Source organism: Danio rerio, chromosome 13 (assembly GCF_049306965.1).
Source record: "Danio rerio strain Tuebingen ecotype United States chromosome 13, GRCz12tu, whole genome shotgun sequence".
NCBI lineage: Eukaryota > Metazoa > Chordata > Actinopteri > Cypriniformes > Danionidae > Danio > Danio rerio.
This window is the reverse complement of record NC_133188.1, coordinates 31,629,815-31,649,901: the sequence shown is the minus strand read 5'-3', so window position 1 is coordinate 31,649,901 and position 20,087 is coordinate 31,629,815. Positions and strand designations below refer to the sequence as shown.

The 20,087-nt window shown below is 36.7% G+C and overlaps 1 protein-coding gene and 1 long non-coding RNA gene across 5 annotated transcripts in view; both read left to right on the top strand.

The window, feature by feature from the left end:
* Positions 1-572: 572 nt before the first annotated feature.
* The window catches only part of smap1 (small ArfGAP 1), a 254,410-nt gene continuing 234,895 nt past the window's right edge, over positions 573-20,087 (top strand). For 3 of the 4 annotated variants that reach the window (XM_021480670.2, XM_021480669.2, XM_021480668.2), the window contains exon 1: positions 573-868. In XM_021480670.2, coding sequence (XP_021336345.1) covers positions 751-868 — 118 coding nt within the window. In that variant the 5' untranslated portion in view covers positions 573-750. 4 annotated transcript variants of the gene reach the window in all.
* On the top strand, positions 7,960-12,735 carry LOC141377196 (uncharacterized). The gene is made up of 3 exons (XR_012389336.1): positions 7,960-9,489; positions 9,918-10,729; positions 10,881-12,735. It is a non-coding gene; the product is annotated as an uncharacterized lncRNA (long non-coding RNA).

The following is a 20,087-nucleotide window of genomic DNA, read 5'->3' as shown; positions in this document are numbered from 1 at the left end:
TTTATTAAAACTGTATTAAAATATAGCAATGCCATATTTCTGACACTTTAGTTGTACTTACTGTATTTACGTATTATTTGATACATTGTTTTTATATGAATATTTCTATTATCAAAATATCAAAAGTTTGTTTTTAGCAATTGCTATGCTAAACGCTTTTACATACCAAACAGATTTATTTACCAGGTTTAGAATCTTCTGACAGGCGGTTCATTCCGCTGTGACGACCCATACTAAGCCGAAAGAAAATGAATGATTGAAAATCTTTTGACAAATGGCATCATTCTTCGACACTTGAAAGCTCTGATGTATCATATTTCATATTTTACGTCAAACCGGCTATCATCCCTTCCGACGCGCACATACGTCAGCAATGACGCAAAAGTCACAATAGCGTCAACATTTGGGTTTCACAGAGCATTGGTTTGACTTTTAAAATTCTAAAAACATATTATACCACTTAACTTTGGATAATTGTTCTCCCTGTTCTCCAGTTGAAGTATTTAAAATCTTTTTTTAATCCGCTCACTGTACCTTCCTCTTCTCCGTTTCCGCTTCCGGTCAGTTCCTCCAATCGGCCATATTCCGCCGATCTGTCTCTACCCAGCCGTCGCTCCGTTGCCGTGTGCCCATCATAGTTTCATTTCACAAGGGATGGTCTTCCATTTATAACGATACAACTGAACAGAGTCAATCGGGGGCAGAGATCGGTCATTTTAATCCAGAGACGCTGACAGAAAACGGGTCGAGATGACGACGCGATCGGAGAGGGAAAAGGCTCAGAAACTGAACGAGCAGCATCAGGCCATTCTGTCCAAAATGCTGAGAGAGGATGATAACAAATACTGCGCCGACTGCGAAGCCAAAGGTGAGGTGATATAAAACCACTCCTGCTGCTGTTAAAACCTCTTTTTGGTTTTTGGTCTGGTTCACCTGTAGTGTCGTTAAGTTACACACTCAGGTTGTTCAGGTTTGTCATGGTTCACGGTTCTGTCTGAGTCACCGGGAGAGGAAAGCCGTGGCTCTCTCTAAATCTGCGGAGCTCCCTGTTTTGACAGCTTGTTTGATGGCATCTGAATTGAAGGCTACTTAGACCCCGGTTATGTTGACAGCTCGTTGGACTTTGATATGAGGCGAATTACTATTCAGCCATGTGTCCTTGACCAAAATCATTACTAATGCATGAATGGAAAACCAGTGCGGCGTTGAACTGATCAGCAGGTCTGATACTGTCACCCTACGTTTCATTGAGTCTGATGTTGTGTTTGAGAGATTTACCTATATACGTGTACCTGCTTTGATGATGGCGATACATATCGTGTCACTGTGCTTTGTTTCCCATCTGTTTTATAATGGTTCATTCTAGTAGTGCATGATCCTCAGTTATGTGTGCATAGGGACTGCAGCTCTGAAGTGATACACTTAGTGGGTAAAATCAGTTTTATTTCCCGGTTCTACCAATATTATTTTACCATTCCACTGTAACTGTAATGGCTACTTAAACACATATTCTTAGTGAAGCTATTATGGAGGTATCATTGTTGTGATCAATGCTATTATGTTGTAATGTGGTTTCATAATTGTTGTTTTATACTGTTGTAGCTCCATGAGTGTAGGAAAGGTGCATCACCAATAATATTAATTAATTTTTTTATTATTTATAGGCAAATATGTAAGTGATTGGTCTATATGTAACTTAGTTTAATGATGTTCACTTAATGCACAAAGTTATCATAATTTCTTGGTGCTTGAAATTTAGGTTGCTATTTTATTTCAAAATTAGCAAAATTGAAAGTATGAAGATGACCAACGTGATTAGGTATTAAAGTCAGCTTAAAATGGTAAATAAGCTATTTTAAAAATGCATATGATAGATAAAAAGTAGCATTGTAAAAAAAATACATTAGCTGGTATACACACACACACACACACACACACACACACAGACACACACACTGTGGTCTATGTTTTAATGAGGAATAACCATAAATGTAATGATGCACTGTATTTCTAAACCTCACAGAACAGAAACATTAATCTTGAAAGATAGGAAATAATTTTTTTTCAAGAAGTGTTCTGTATGTTTTATGAGCTGTTTTCTGCATGGGTACCGAAATAATTTCTCCACAAGATCAAAATTTAGTGATATTACTATGCTTGACTTCACACTTGACCCATAATGGTGGCCAAAATTTGGAAAATCCAATCAAAAACAAATTTATAACTTTGAAAAATGACTAAGTCTTGCTTTACCCTTTTTCTTTTTGATAATCCATTACACTCAAACATACATGACTATAAGTAAGAAATTATTAGTTGCTACGTCCTCTTCATCATGACTTTAATGTCATTGTTAAAGTCATGTGACCTCCATTTAGCAGCTCTAAAACAGTAGTGTCATTATTTAGCTTAAGTCAGAGCAGTGTAAAGTTCAAGTATAACCTTTGTCACAGAGGCCCAGTTTCCACTGATGCTTCTTGTGACCATTTGTTTTTGTAATTATTTGGCCAACAACACCCTTTCCTCTTAAATTGTCATGCTCTAGGGCAGGCTATATCAGTTTTGCTGGAAGTACTACTGAATGAACGAATCCATGCTGTGTAATTGTAGCAAGCGTTTAAGAAAGTCAATAAAAAGGATGTAAAAGGCAATATGATTAGTCTGTTTTTGTACATCTCTGTGAAAAAGGGAAACCTTGCTTTGCACTTTCTCACCACACACATGCTGTAATGATCATCACATGTTAGGTCAACAGACCACCTACTCTGGAGGTCTATTATGGCAGGTTGAACACTTCAAATATATGAACATATGCTATGAAAGCAGTTTGATCAAATGTGTTTTACCTAACTATGGAAGTGGTAAATGTAGACAAGCTTAAAAAAATAAACTCCATTTACACTTGTCTTTAGCGTCATCCACTTGATATTGGATTGACGAAAATGTATCTGAAATCAGGGGTAAAAATCGTGGGTTCCACACAATCGATTTGTGTTGGGACAACATAAAGAAATTAAGTTAAATTATGCGTTTTTGACCAATTTAAGTGGCTTGAAATTAAAACAATTAAGTTGTCACAGAAAACTCAACATTTATTTTTTAGGGCAACAGTATCTCCAGCAGAAAATAACTCTTTACATCAAAAGCTACTTGTCAGTCCATGATTCAGAAAACATTATAGAAACAAATCCCTTAAAACAAATATACAAGCATGCTATAGACATGAACAGTGCAGTGACCTACTTTTATTTTCAAAAAAGAAAGCTATCCGAAAATGCCTTTTCAAGTTGTAAAGAAATCTGTGTTTTTGAAACTAATGTAGACAACAAGACAGTCAAAGACTTATAATCATTATTAAGCCTGACATGTTTATTGTTTAAATTATTTTAAATGTTAAAATAAAATGTAAAGGGTTTAGCAGGGAAAAAGTTTGTATTTTTTTACCGAGACATTTAAAAAGAGCATATTTCAGAGCAGTGATCACAATACTGTGAAGCTGTAATAGTTTTATCCAAGGTTATCATACTGTCAGAAAATTACACTGGCCCATGCCTATTGGTCTTGTGTGCTGCTGGAACTGAAAATTGAGAACAACATAATGCGTTCTCATTTCCTCTTGGTTGCATTAGTATGTCTGTCTTTTTCTCTCTCTCTCTCTCTGCATGTTTGTATGTGTGTGTGCTTTAAAGGTGACAAAGACATTGCGTAATTTGCTATACATTCTTACCAGCAGATTCTAATTAAAGCTCATAAACAGTCACAAGCTCAGGTCTTTTGTTTAGTTTGTCTTTTAAAATCTTTTATAATCCTCATTCTGTCTCGCCATGAAAGTCTGCTATCCTCTAGACGCATGTGAGGATATTTCAGCAGGAGTCAGTCCTCATCTCTATGGCATTGTTGCAGGCCAGCAGCTCCTCAAGCTCTCCTCTCAGCTTTCGTTTTAACCAGAGCAGTTTGATTCACTCGGAGCTCTCCGGTGTCTTAAGTGCAGCCACACCTCACTACTCGTATCGCCTGGCCTCTTTCTGCCTCTCTTTCTTTATCTTACATAATGCAGTGGCTGATAGGTGGAGTTTTGCAGCATCGTTGCTTTATGAATGACAGCCTTGAAAGAATGTTAAAGTCAACGTGACATCTGACATAGTTTACTGAGAAATTAAATTTATTATATTTTTCCTTTAGTTGTTTCAAACATTACTTTTTGTCTTCTGTGGAACAAGAACAATTGATTTCTTTTGTTTGGACAAAAAACACTTGGAAGTTTTGTTCCAAGAAGTTTTGACACATCTCGAGGCGGCTTAAGAAGAAAATCAAACCGGTTTCATTTTTAATGATCTGTCTAATACACTTTCTTAGTCTTGTTTTGCATAATGCATCAGTAATAATTCCTTGTAAGTGTTTAGTCTTTTTTTACATTTGTTTTTAGATACATTTAACAATGAATAAACATACACTAGAATCACCACTGGGTGAAGTTTACCCATGGCTGATTTTCTTAAAAATTAAAAAGTTTCCTTGTTTCCTTGTTTACATAAACACCAATAATCAAATTTTTATACAATTAAGACAATACTATGATTAAGGTCTATCATGTAAACGAGGATTTTGATTAATCTGATTAAGGTCATATAATTGAACTAAACAGAAATCAGATTAAGACATGTGGAGTACGCCGACTATTCTCTGCACCTACCGAGTGAGTAAAGGACCACAGACACCTACATATGGGAGTTTTTTTTTCCCATACAGCATGTGGTAGCAAGTTCCGTTCAAACAACACTCTTCCAACAGTTCATACTCATCCAATATCTCGTTTGTCAGGGGGGCATGCATGAAATGTTTCTAAATTAAAGTGAAAGTGCCAAACTGTAGTTAAAGTTGACAACTTAAAAATGAAACACTCGAAATTACATGAAACTCCAGATAAAACGTGGATAATGTGGTGACGCAATGATGTTAATTGAATTATGTGCTATAACATGTAAAATGGGTTCATGAAAGGAACTTTCAAAAAGGAACTCATGTAAACACCTTAATCATATTATTGTCTTATTCAGATTAAGGCAAATAATTGGATTATTGATGTCCATGTAAACGTATCTATTGACTTTTACAAAAACTGTGTTATTTACATCCCCTATTGTAATTTGCTTGGATAAACCCAGATTAAAAATGTCGCATTTATACATATACAATTGAAGTCAGAATATTAGAATATGTTTTTCTTTTTTAAATATTTCCCAAATGATGTTTAACAGAGCAAGGAAATTTTCACAGTATGTGTGATAATATTTTTTCTTCTGGGGAAAGACTTATTTGTTTTAATAAAAGAATAAAAGCAGTTTTTAATTTTTTAAAAAACATTTTAGGGTCAAAATTATTAGCCCCTTTAAAGCATTATTTTTTCGACATTCTACAACAAACCATCGTTATACAATAACTTGCCTAATTATCCTAACTTGCCTTTAACCTAATTAGTTAAGCCTTTAAATTTCACTTTAAGCTGTATAGAAGTGTCTTGAAAAATATCTCAAATATTATTTACTGTCATCATGGCAAAGATAAAATAAATTTGTTGTTAGAAATGAGTTATTAAAACTATTATGTTTAGAAATGTGTTGGAAAAAAATCTTCCCTCTGTTAAACATAAATTGGGGGAGGGGGGATTCAGGTGGGCTTATAATTTTGACTTCAACTATAAGTGGCATCTTGTCAAATTGACCCATATAATACCTTTATTTTTATGCTGTCATCTTTGCGTTATTTATGTTATCTTTGTTCACATTCTGTGTTGCTAGGCAACGGTTTTCATCCGCAGAAATAGCGGTAATCAGTTTTAGTCACAGTGTATAAAAGAAGGTAATTTATGGATTCCAAATCGGTTTTAGAGCTATTAATTGCAATGAGTTATGAGGAATCCGATTGTGGGTTGGTGTCAGGGATGAGTGATGTGTCCTGGGTAAGCTCAGCATCATAGTAAATGTCTGCATTAAAAAAAGATTATAATGACTTTAGACATTGCTTTGTGAAGAAGACAGTGGTATAATACAGTAACATAACTCGTATATTAGCCATATCAAATCAGTAGTCATGTGTGCTGGTAAATGTTTACCTGGCATTTTTAGGTATCCAGTGACCCCCATGCACTTTAAGTGACTGCTTTGTTATTTGTTTAACATTACCTTCAGGCTATTGGTTTTTTTTTATTGAGGGGCGTGATGCAGTCTATGCAACACCAAATTAACTGCTAATGAGTAAAATCAACTCCTGATCCTAATTACTCTAACTTGCCTAATTAACCTTTAGTGTTTAAATTATAATTTTAGCTGAATGCTAGCATCTTGAAAAATAACAAGTAAAATATTATATACAACGATAAAGTAAATCAGTTATTAGAAATTACTTTTATTTTTAGAAATTACTATTATGTTTAGAAATGTGTTGAACAGTTTTTTTTTCATCTGTTAAAGATAAATTGGGGAAAATATACAAGGGGGCTTAAAATTAAGAAAGGCTTATAATTCTGACTACATCAGTACATTTAGCATAGCTTAATTTCTCATAGATTTTCAAAATATTCATTCCAAAATGCTTTGAATCCCCTTTTTTCTAACAGGATTTTTAAAAAAATGTGTATTTTTTTTGGCCCGTTTCCTCTGAGTGGTACAGTGCGGTTCGGTTTGGTTTGGTACGCTTTTATGGCCGTTTCCACTTTCAAAAGCGTACCGAACCAAACCGTACTGTACCCCTTTTTCGGCACCCTTTCGAAAGGGTCCCAAATAAGAGAAAGAGTACCAAAAGGTGGAGCTACACATGCAGCTGAATGCTGATTGGTTACAGAGATACGTCACAAGCTCGTGGAGTTAGACAGAACGTAAACAAAGGAACCACCATGTTTTTTAATACAAAGCCGAGACATTACATGGAAATACTATATGCATAATAACCAGCCATGGATGACCCGAGCTCAAACAAAACTTGCCAGGCCCGGATTGGCTAATCGGGAGGACCGGGAGAATTCCTGGTGGGCCGGTCCGTTTTTTGGCCGCGAGGGCCGGTGTCCCTAGCTCCAGAATCTGTTGCTCTCAGCAGTCACACTTTTTAAATTAATTAATTTATTTACTTGACCACAGTCTTTTTATTCATTATTTTACCGCAGCTCTACTCTTTTCATATGTAACCAGCCTGCAGGTTAATGGTTAATAATGAGTCACTTCTCTATATACAACTGTTGTGGTCCAGTGGTTAGCACGTTAAATTATGATGCTGCCGACCCGGGTTTGATCCTCGACTGAGTATGTTATTATTATAATTTTTTTTTTCATTTTTATTGTCAAGACATATAATACTGTTAGGGTTGTTGAACATTTAAAGTTCTAAAGCAGCTGTTTTCTCAAAAAAAGACGTGATAGAGTATTAGAAACTGAATTGGAAATGACCTTATTTTAATATAGTCCGTCTTGAACTGAGGTGGGCCGGTCTGAGGCTTGAAACTCCAGGGCTGAAAAAGAGTCCCACTCCGGCCCTGAAACTTGCTGTCGTCTCTGTGAACAGACACAAAGCCAAGAAGAAAAATCTTCCGTGTCCAGTGGTTGTTTTACGAGCCCCTCTAAAAGTGTCTCCGTCATCTGATCCATTCAGGAAAAAAAGGACAATCGCGAAAGTGAAGCGAGAGTGAAACGCGGAAAAAAGAGAAGTCGTCAAAACACAGGAGCAAAATTGTTTTAGCAACCTGAATCATGAACAAACTGCCATGTTTATCTTCGTATTTTGGACTATTATGAACTGGGAATGACAAAATTACTCTCTGACAGAGCTTACATGTGCTGGTGAAGATTACACACAGATGAGAGGTTTGTGCTGACTGTGGGCTGTATTGCTCGAGTTTTTGAACTCAAGTACTAAATGTTTGCTGTTTGTAATTTTTCTGTAATGAATAATATATCGGAGACTGTAAGGGGCTGTATGTGTTCATATATATTGCATTTATGTATTTATTTTATACAATTACAGACGTTACTAAGGGTGTCACAATCCTCCAAATTCTCGATTCGATTACATTTTTGATTCTGAAGGCACGATTCGATTCGATTTTCGATTATGAATAATTAATTAATTAATGACCAATTAATTATTTGTAGCCTACCGTTTAAACTACCTGACCTGCATTTACCCATAAACAAATCATACAGTAAATGAATAAAGGCAAGTTACACACATAATTACCACCTGTCAATCACTTTTTCTGTGGGACTCGTGAATAGGCAGTGATCTGTGTCGTTATAATGGCGTCGGTAAAAAAGAGGCACAACCAACAGCAACCAGCCAACAGTATCTAAAGTGTTCGCTAAAATGACTAAGTACAAGTGAGTGAAAGATTGAAGCAGTCCTCTGACTGCCTGGACCTGCTGTCTGGAGCACATGGCTGTGTATGCGTCTGTGTCTGTGTGGTCACGTGATGTGCATTTTCAGAGGTAATGAGGAAGGAGGGCTGAGAGTGTGTACTTTTCGCGAGCAGATTTGCAACGGGGGCGGACGGAGGAACGCGATGCCGGTGTTGTCTATCGGACGAACCGTACGTAATGCGTACATAGCAGAGCTTGCAGAACTGTGCTTTTTTTGTCAACAACACGAACGTTGTCAACATAACTCACTGGAAATCCAAAATGCTTACACACCGGCGACTTCATTGAAAGAGGAGAGGGTTTAAGTTCTGTCGACGGGTCTCCTGCTTCTGCAGTTTAACAAGCACTTCAACAAGCCTGTTTTTTTCCTCTTGGCAAGCCAAGCTGACGTGACATGGGGGCGTGGCAGCATCGACGATTCTATTTTTTGATTCGATAATTGAAATTGAGCATAAATTTCGTCGAAATCGTGACACCCCTAGACGTTACAGTAGCCTATTTCGCACTGTCTTTGAACTGCAGTTATAATCAACTCATGTGCATAGAAAAGTTAGTAATAAACATTTATACACAAGTATTTATGTGTGTAAAGCATCTGTTTTATGAGAAGTGCTGCTCATTATGATATGTGAACGACCCGTACAGCTTTACTGTAGACATTTATTCGAGCGAGCATGACGTCGACTTAAACTTTTTCATACACCATGCCCAACAAAAAGGTACCCTTTATGGTGGAAACGCAAGCCTGATAAAGGTGACCCGTACCGACCCGAACTGTACATTACTGTACCAGGTAGTGGAAACGAGGCATTAGATAAGAGCATAGGTTATGTTAAAGTGGTGGTCCAGAATGTTTTAAGGCTTGGTTGTGTTTATAAGATGCAAAGCAATGTGTGCTTATGTTTCACTTGAAGGAAATCACATTATTATTATTTTTTTTTATATATCTCACTTTGATTATATACAGCTACTCCGCTAACATGAAAACGACTGAAATATTTCCTAGTTCCTCTGAAAGGCCGGCCCTCAAGTCACTCTGATTGGTCATCGTCATAATGTGCTGCGATTCGCGGATCGGCTCCACGTCACGCCCGTACAAGCACACTAAAATAAAATCTGACAAGTGTCTGTAATGGGTGAAAATGGGGTGTGGCTCCTTTAAGAGACATCGTCTTTGTCTGTGTCTTTGTGTGAATGTGTGAACTTTCTGTAACAAGCGCATGTGCGTGGGACTTTCTTTTTCTCTGATGTTCGAATTAAGTTATTTTCTGTAAAATATCTTGACAGAAGAATAAAGCACAAGATGTGGGATGTGACCTGTGTGAGCCTTGATTTATTTTTCTGCTACTACACGAGTTAGGTAAGCTGTCCTGTAATTTTTTTAACTCAACACATTACACGACTTCTTCAACATATATGCGGAATATGCAGGTGTAAGTAATGTGAATCATCCACATATCTTTTGCGACTTCATTATCTGAGATGTAAAACGCATGGAAAAGCTGCCTAAAGAGCATAAATGCAAAATTGCGCACACACATAGAGAGACGCTGCACGTGCTGGTGAAGTGTGTGTGTGTGGGTGTTTATAGCAATTTGACTGATAAATATGAATTTGTAGCTAAATCATTTGCGGTGCAAAACAGCATTTCTATTGTTTACATCGTTGCTACAGCATACCGTTAACGCTAGACACGGAACATGTCATGATCAATTTTAACAAATAAAAACACTTACAGGTTGTAGTTCACAGCTTCTGCTTTGAGGAGATTTTAACCAAATCCAGCACTGAACTGGGAGTGATACTGGAAGCTGTTTTTTCAAATCATGCTTGCTATGTATTTTATAGTTCTCTGGAACATAATTAATGTTGAACTGTAAGCACTTCAGTCTTTGTGTCGTGTCCTTTGGAAGCCCAAATACAGAAACAGACAAAGCTCTGTGGAAACAGCAGTGTTTGGATGCATTTTAGCTCTATCTCTGCTATAATGTTACAACGCCTCTGGCCACGGCCCTTAGCTGCACAGTGTGTGTGCGCGGTAAAAGAACTTTTGTGATCTCACAAGGGCCGGAAGTATTTATTGTAATCCCCAAAATTTGTTCATGTAGGCTTTGCTAAGCTAACTTTGTAAAAACCTAGGTCTCCCTTTGCATTGAACTTTGAGCTTTTTACATTCAGAGATGTTGTTTATGTTCACCAAGCTACATTACACATCAAATAAAGTTTAAAATATGATTTTGTATAGTGGACCACCCCTTTAATTGTTTTGCCTCAACTACGAATGCTTTTTGATATAACAATAAGAATAACTATCTAGATTATAGGTCTTAAACCCAATTCCAGGAAGGCCGCAGCTCTGCAGTTTTGCTCCAATCCTAATCAAACACAGCTGATCTAGTAGTGTCTAGTAGTCTTGAACACCTTGATTAGTTGGATCAGCTGTGTTTGAATAGGATTGAGTTGAAAACTGTGCAGAGCTGCGGCCCTCCAGGAATTGAGTTTGAGACCTATGACCTAGACTAGAGTAATTGCAGGTCAAAGCAGATGTTGTTTGAAGGCAGCCCAAGAAAACCATATGATACCAAATATGCAAAGATTATGATAATGTGTCGCAGATCAGCTGGAAAAATATTGTAATTGTTGATGACTTGCGGAGAAAGAGTCAAATTTTTGTACAGGGCTCGAAACTGACCTTTGTTCTTGGTAGCACCGGTGCTCCTAACTTAGGCGCACAAATTTAGGTGCACCCTAAATTTAATTGCATTTGAAAGCAACACTAATCAAAACTAACAAACAAAAAAATCTATCTGCTTGCGCTCACCGGCACTGCCAAACGATTTGACATGACTGAGATCAACTGAGTTAACGATAATAACTTTGCTGCTCTCACAGGTGGTTTCTGATATTGCACAGATGATATTGACAAAAACCTCGCATACGTCATTTTAATAGCAATGATGGTCTTTTCATGAGTTGTAATATTAGTTTAATCTCAGTAAATGCATGCTCTTTTGCAACGGTGAACGCGGTGATAGTCGCACGACCGACAGCATCATGATGATTAAAAGAATGATTAAATAACGTTAGAACATCTCATGCTTAAATAAAATGTGTAGATGTGGCAAACACTGTTAACTGAAAACTCAGTCCCATTGGCTTTACACTGAATGACTCTAGTATTTTTTTTAAATTCTTTAACTCACTGGAAGACTTTTATCCACTCTTTGAAAAGTGTAAATGGTGGATTAACATTCAGCACATGATCACTAATAAGATGTGCCATTATTTGTAACCTTAGGTGGTTTCTTAAACTAAATCTGTCAGTGTTATTTTCATTCTCTCGTATCCAGACCTTTACATTTTCACGGCTGTAGCTCCCCGTCACCTGAAGAGTGATTGATAGATGATATTTACCAATCCATTCACATCCTGGAAACCCTGGAAATTCCCATTGTGTTGCATTATAAACATTTAAATGCTTTCATTGAATTAGCGTGACTACTAATTATATAACTACGTAATCGTCTAACAGAAGGATTTATATCAAACACTCGACTAATTTATAAAGTCAGGAGTAAAAAGGTTATATGTGGTATTTTTGCATGCAGCAACACAAGAAGCGACACAAACTGCTGTCATCGTAGAATGGTTATCTTGATTCCATTATTGTGCAATTTAATCGATTTCCAATTTCAAATCGATTGTGCACTGCGACTGTCTAGTAAATAGTAAGGTTTTCTAGAAGCAGCTTTACAGACAAAATTTGTCTTCGATTATTCCCTTAGTCCTACTTGATCTTTTACTTGACCATTTACGTTCACAATCAGCTGCACAACACCCTATATGAAAGTAATATTCAAAAGATTGTATTAGGGATGTGCAAATGTTTATCACTTTGTTCTTTAAAACAAAAGATATTTTGACACAAATGGCACTTTGGGCAATTTTCATCCTGTTTTTATGAGTAGGATTAAATAGTGACAGATATTTAACTGCCTTTTATGCTTGATTCACTTTAAATGGGTGACTGTCAAGTGCTGCTGAACTGAATCTGTTGACGCCGCTTCAGATTTGTTGGGCATTTGTCAACTTTTCAAGCACCAGCGGAAGTGTTAGCAAAGAGTGCTTTATGCAAATTAGGGTTGTGCAATGTCGACCAATTTGGCCTCATACAATGTCTAATGTGCAACATCGCAATGGATGATGGCATCGTCGTCATAGGCGGTGGTGAATTGTTAACGAATCAACCCAACCCTAACAGGGTTAAAGTTAACTCGAAGTTAACTTTTTTACTTAGTAGCACCGGTGAAAAAATTTAGGAGCACCCACCAAAAATAAATGAGCACCACTGCAAATTGTACATTAAGGGATTTATTGTATTTCAAAAAACAACATGTCATGTTCGCTGTCATCTGCGCCATTATTTGTAACTTTGGGTTGGGTTTGCAAATCTGTGTACTTTCACTCTTCTGCCGTTTGCATTTCCCGCAGTCACTAAAGCTCCCTGTCAGCTGACAATAGCAAGCCTTGAGTGATTGACAGCTAATATAAATCTTTATAGCGGCAGGGAAGACTAAATCAGCACGTCTTTAGAAAAAAAATCTAAACAGGTCGCACTACAACCATTATATGCAGTCGCACAAATGCCTCCAAATATATTATGAGGTCGCATAGATTAAATTTCGGGCGCAAATGTGACCAAAATGGTTGCAATATCGAGCCCTGCCTAATGCAAATACCCTAGTTTAGCAGCCAATTGTGGTCTAATTTCATTGGCTGATGCTGCTTTGACAATTGTGTCAGTACCAAGCTTCAGACACGCCCTCCAACAAGCATTTATGCCAGAGATGGGAAGTAACGAAGTACAAATACTTTAATACTATACTATACTATACTATACTATACTATACTATGCAATTTTAGTAGTACTTTACTCCACTATTTATTTTTTATTTATATTTATTACTTTTTATTTTTACTCTTTTACATTTTACACAAATATCTGTACTTTCTACTCCCTACATTATTAAGTCGTTCTCGTTACTTTCGTTTTCATGTGTTTGGCATCGCGATCTGTATTATTTTTTTTTCATTGTGCAATTTGAACGCCTTTTTGATGCGGTCAATCTATTTTCGTCATTGCATGCCTGCATGCTGCAGTGGGGGCTTTTTTAACCAAGGCTATCACACACCGTACGCAGGCTAGTTTATGAAGATTACAATAAGAAAGGCAAGGATGACTACGCAGATAAATGATGCTGTCCTGTTTATACTGTAATAAGACACATTTTGCTCAATGGGATCACAGGTAAATGAGAGACACATTCCAGTTCAAAAATTCATTAATTAATTCATTTTCTTGTCAGCTTAGTCCCTTTATTAATCCGGGGTCGCCACAGCGGAATGAACCGTCAACTTATCCATCACATTTGTTACGCAGCGGATGCCCTTCCAGCCGCAATCCATCTCTGGGAAACATTCACACACACACTCATACTCTACGCCACAACCCAGTACTGGGAAACACACATACACTCTCATATTAACACACATATACACTATGGCCAATTTAGTTACATATTCACCCATAATGCATGTCTTTGGACTATGGGGGAAACCTGATAGTTGGATACCTAGTAAAACTAAAACATGCAGTAGCAATGGGTACTTTTTACTTAAGTACATTTTCAGGCTATTCTTCTTTACTTTTACTTGAGTATAAAAGTCTAACCAGTACTTAAACTTTTACCAGGGTCATTTTAAACCCGAGTATCTGTACTTCTACTTTAGGAAAGGATGTGTGTACCTTTGCTATCTCTGGTTGACGCTCACGCCCTGTGTGAATCGGACATTTATTTATTCAATCTGCCCCTTTAAACTAGTCAATCCCATATGCTCTTCTGTTCTGGCTGGCTGGAGCAATGTTTATTTATTTTGTTTTTGACATTTAATCACTGCAGCATTTTCCTCTTACAATTGTGCCATGGGTGAAGCGTTGACCCCACATGACTGTAGTATTGAGAGACTGCCGCGAACTGTCAAGTAAAGTAAGCATGGAAATACATGGAGTGCACTGGACTGGGCGAGTGTGGCACCACAGGAGCCGCTGGTTCTAGGCGAGGGATGTGATTAAATGTGACAGAATAGTAGGGATCGGTCAGACATGGGTGAGCACAGTGTGCCCAGAGGCTTTTATTTACTTTGTGCTTTGCTGCTCTTTCACTGCCTGATGCCACTATGCCCGCTGCCACCAACATGCAGATAACTGAACCCAGCCTATGTTTAAGCTCATATTTTCTTTTGTGTGAAGATTTCTGTTGGTCTCTTTGTCATTCATTCATGCTCCTGGTGTTTAGTTAGTTTTGCATACCTCTGTTTTCTTATTTGCACTTATTGAAATCAGTCTTTGCAGATCGGGGCAGCAGTGAGTCAAAGATACAGACTCATGTGATGTGCCTGTTGTCTGGTGATAAGAAAAGGCTTTATTTTTTTGACAGGTCGCCCACATTAGTGCTGTGGGGTGAGTATGGCTGACAGTGGTTTTGCATTATAGTCTTTTGCCGTCTTTTAGAAGGCTGTATGAGTTGCTTGTTTATCTGAATTTGGCCATTAGATTGTGCCTTGCTATTTTTATCCCCACCTCCCCAGTAGTTGCTGTTCTGCTATTGGCTGGATTGACCCAAAGGTGAACCCAGAGCTGAAAACAAATGCTAATAGCAGAAAAATGACAACAGATAATCAGAGTCAGAATATCTGCCGAGGTTTTCAGTTTTTTTGTCTGAATTAGAAATAATTATATAATTAGGTCTGAAAAAATTTCAGTTTATTTTAATACCATTAAAATTTAAAAATGCTCAGTGCATGTCGGAGATAAGACAAGTATTTGTCTCAGACTGCTGTGGTTAGGCTGGTGTAGTGGGTGGTGTGATTAGTAGCTGTCTAGATCAGTATCGTATTTTTGCTACCTCACAATTAGTGATCATCTGATTCTTTATGCTGTTAACATAACGTTAATGATCTATCATCTTGGCATGATCCATCATCCACTGAGCAGTGAGTGTACAGCACCTGTGAGGTTTTTCTGAAAGTCTGTGGGCACAGATTCTGGGAATGTCTCTGTGCAGTCCCAGTAATGATCCAGTTATAACCACAGGCCTCAAGACAGCATAGACTCTGATGTGTGTGTGTGTGTGTGTGTGTGTGTGTGTGTGTGTGTGTGTGTGTGTGTGTGTCTGTCTCTATCCTGCTTTAAGTGCTAATAGAGGGGTGTGTGTGCTGTATTGGTTTGCATTGTGTCTGGCAGCTGGAGAGTGTTGAGAGAGGTATGTATTTGATGGTTTTCTCATCCTTCCTCTGCACACGACTCGAGGACAGACAGGAAATGTGCTGTGCTACTTCCTCCTGTGTGCTGTGCTTTTTCACAATGTCACTAGCTGAGATAAGAACTGCTGATAGTCTGCGTCAGCAAATTTGCTTATTTTGGTCTTTATAGCTTACAGAAGTTATGTTGTGGTGTGATTAGGATGGAGTTTATGTTGGAAAAGCCACTGAGTAAAAATGTTGGGCCTGTCATTGAATGTGATTCATTTAAACAGTTCATTTTAAGAATTACCCTTATGGACCCAAACTTTTAATTAGCCATTCATATACTTTTTTTATTGATATGTCAATAATTTAGCCACATTTTTGCTATTTAATTAATACATTTATATTTAATAAAAGTATTTTGGTGTGTTTTGTAATTACTGATTTACTGTTATTACTACAGTTAAATGAAATTAAACGTTTTTTTCATTTTCAATGCAGTTAAGCATTTTTTTTAATAAAAACCTTTGTTTTTAAGTGTAGTAACTTTTTATTCAAGGCAATATTCGACCATACCTTTTGAGTTTCTTCCTGCACATCAAAAGGATTTCCATTGCTACCTAAACCCAAAAAGTGTTTTTCTCTGTGTGTCAGGAATGATGTGCATGATCACTATCTCACTAGCTGTGTGTTTGCATTCTAGAAATGCCTGCAGCAGCAGCAGCTTCCTTTCCTTTGGGCTGAATTCTCAGCTTTTGACAAACACGATGGAGTCAGCCCTGCTCAGGCTCTGTCAAAACATGCTAACCGATACAATAACTGGAGAACAGATTATGTCATTCTTGTATGAATTATAACTTCGGTAATTATAGGCAAATGAAAGCATGAGGTGTGGTCCGATCGGGCCAGTGGTTCAGATTTTTACTTGCCCTGCCAAAATTTTTACTGGCTCCACCAAAAAAAATAGAAGTTAATAGCTATATCTTAGCCAAATAATGTGCCAAAAGCCAAACACAATTGTATACATACACTTTTATTCAGCATAACTTTTTTTTTTTTTTAAATACAACTGATAATAGAAAAAATAGTGATGTAACTAAATAAAAAAATAAAACACGCACACACATATGTATGTGTGCATTATGCATTATAGTCTTAAATTATAGAGAGAAATAACAGATGAAGCGAAATGACTGCAGTCTGATCATGAAGCAGATCAACGTTGATCTTTCTTTCGAGCTGTTAGTGCAGAAATGAACAAAACAATAGGCCTAAAACAAATAGTAGATTAAAATATGGTAAAATTATCAGATGGTAATTTTTCGAAAAGATAAACCGCTCTCGTTAATAGTTCAGCATGCTTTCCCTTTCGCATTCGACATGAAACGCACATTTATCAAAAGAAATGACATCTCGCTGTACTCGGATCTCTCTCTTCAAATAGCCATATATATGGCCATTCCTAAGGTATGTGTAAAAATTTTTTATCTTCATAATTTTTTGTAGTTTTTTTAGGACAATAGTATCTTCAGCAGAAAAATATCCAAAGATGCTATTTTAAATTGTAAAGAAATCATTCAAAAAAGATACATTTTTATTATTCACCGAAACCTGACATATTTACTGTTCCAAAATATCATAAATCTTTCAAAAAATAGAATATATTGTTTTCAAAGGGAAAAAAAGTTTTTGTTTTTTACCCATGCATTTAAAAATATATATTTTAGTGTGTAAAACACACTATTTGCATGCAATTGACAAACAATCACAGCCAAATTAAACTTTAGTGACAAGGCAGCACTGACCCGGTTGGACCAGTAACAGTCCTGTCTACTTTCCTGGGTGTCTCGCACACTGGCTCTGGGCCATCAGACAGTCCTTAATTGTCGAGCCTTGTATGTCTATCCAATAAAAGTCTTTTCAATCAAAACCTCTGATTAAAAATGTTGGTAAAAAGATCAAAAACATGAATTGAGCCGCTTCATCCAAGTGTTCTGAAGATGATCAAGTTCTTATGATAAACTCTGTTAATTTAGCCTTTTATTTATACATAAAAATTGATTAGTGAACATAAACTGCTCAACCATAACTGCTTAATTCTTAAAATTCCTATATATTTACAAATGTTTTGAATCATTTGAGCTGTGTCAGAGGAAGGACAGAAACCTCAGATACTGTTTAAAGCATCTTAATTCTTAATGTTCAGAAGAAATCAATTTACCCTTAAAAATGTATGGTTTTGACAGAATTTTGCAGTGATCTACTGACTTACATTTTTTTTTTTGGAGATTTGTACATTTACTACAAAAATGCTAATTCGGTTATTTGCTTAACCTGATGAAAAGAGATATTTAAACAAAAGATGGTTACTAAACAATTTCACTTCCCATATGATGGACAGAAATTAGCTGCAGTCAACAGGAACCGAAACTATTTAGTTATCACTGTTCTTAAACATATATATGTTTTCTATGTACTGCTGAAGAAGGTCATACAAGTTTGGAACAACATTACATTGAGTGAGTGTACTGAATGTGATCTTATTTGAAGTCAGACTTCTTATAAGAACTTCTTTTATTTCTAGTCTAATATGCCCGTTTCATTCTATCACTTCTGATAAAGAGTCATTTAGGGATGATTTAATAAAGCTGCAACCAATTTTGGGGCCTTGTTGCATATATACTCATCTCTTCCAGTGCTTCATTTTGCCCAAATATTAGCCTGCTGTTTTGGATGACTCTACCAGCTGGAGAGGTTTTGGTTAGAGCAGCTGTTTCGCTGTTTTAATGCTTTTCAGACAGATTCCATTGCACTTAAAGCCTGGATCAAATTGGGCCACTTCCGGATGTCAGTGTGGAGCCTGTTACTGCAGAGACGGAGCTGTTTGAGCTTTAGAGTGTTTGGTGGTGAACACTTGTGTCCGGGCCCATTCCGTTTCATTTTTCATGGAGTAGAAGTCAGCCAGTTATGATAAATTTAAACTCTGAGATGGTGTTAAAGTGAAAATCTACTCTCTCTCAAGTAGGGGTTGGATCGATTCGGATCACATTGTTTTCTTATATGGATCTGACTTTTTTTTTTCAGCAAAAAGGGGAGGAGACATTTCACTTTCCATTTATTACAAAGTACAGTATTACTTTTGTTTTTAACAAAAATAACTTGAAACCTGTAACTTTGATGACAATAAAAAAAGAAATAACCAGCTATATAACAAAATAAAAATGATATTCACTGCTGTTGCTGATAATGACAAATGTATAAAATTAACATAACTTTACAAAACATCTTATTTATTTTAGATCAATTATCAGTTAATGATTTAATAACTCTCTAATAAAAAAATTGTTTTATTACCAGATAGTTCATTTTTGAAGAATTATTTGTTGTATTTGTTTTGATTGTTTGTTGTCACCACCTATTGGTAGGGCCTCACGGAATCTGCGGACGTTTTTTGCTATTTCTGCCGAGAATTTTAGTAAAAATCTGTGGATTTCTGCGGATTTATTTTGGTAGTATCATAACTAAAACCTTAATATATGTAATAAAAAAAATAATATCTTTTTAACTTTTATTTAATGTTTAAAATCCAAATCCAATTAGATTCACTTTATTTGGTAAATAAAGCAAGTTTGTCAAATCATATATCTAGTAAAAGACAGAAAATATTACTGTACAAACTGCATTGTACATAAATCAGATGAACATTTTCACATTAGTCAATAATATTACTGAAATTAATTTAAAAATCTGAATGAATATAGATTTACACACATTTACTCAAGTAAATAAACAGAATTAATTATGGGCTAAAAATTTGATTCCGGGTGGGCCTACCTATTGGTTGGAAATGTTATTGGAACAACTTTGTTTTGAACGTCAAGTTGCAATAAAAGTAGGGGTGTCAAAATGAATTGCTTCTTCGATGCACCATGATGCAGATGTGGACAATTCTGTATCAGTTCATAGATCATAACCAGTCCAGTTCTTGCATATTGACCTCATTTATAGCATATGTGCTATGTCGTTGTAGATTACTATTCGAACGAGGCGAGGACGAGTAGTTAAAACAATCCCACTCCTTAAAAAGCAGACAACTGAGCACAATTCGCTGCAAGCAAGTGTGCTGAACAGTCTTTCACTGACAGTGAAGTACAGCATATCATTTTCTCTCTTCTATCGGTATTAAATCGATACTTGTGGTTCCTGACATGAGTGTTTCTGTAGAGTGAGTTTTCTCCTTGGCTCCTATCATGCATCAGCTGTGATAGCTGCGCAATGTGCGCTTTAATACGTGCATATAGACGGTTACGGTGCATTCTTCAGTGTCTACGTCACTCATCGGTGAACAGCGCTGAGACTTTTAGAGCCAAGCAGCCC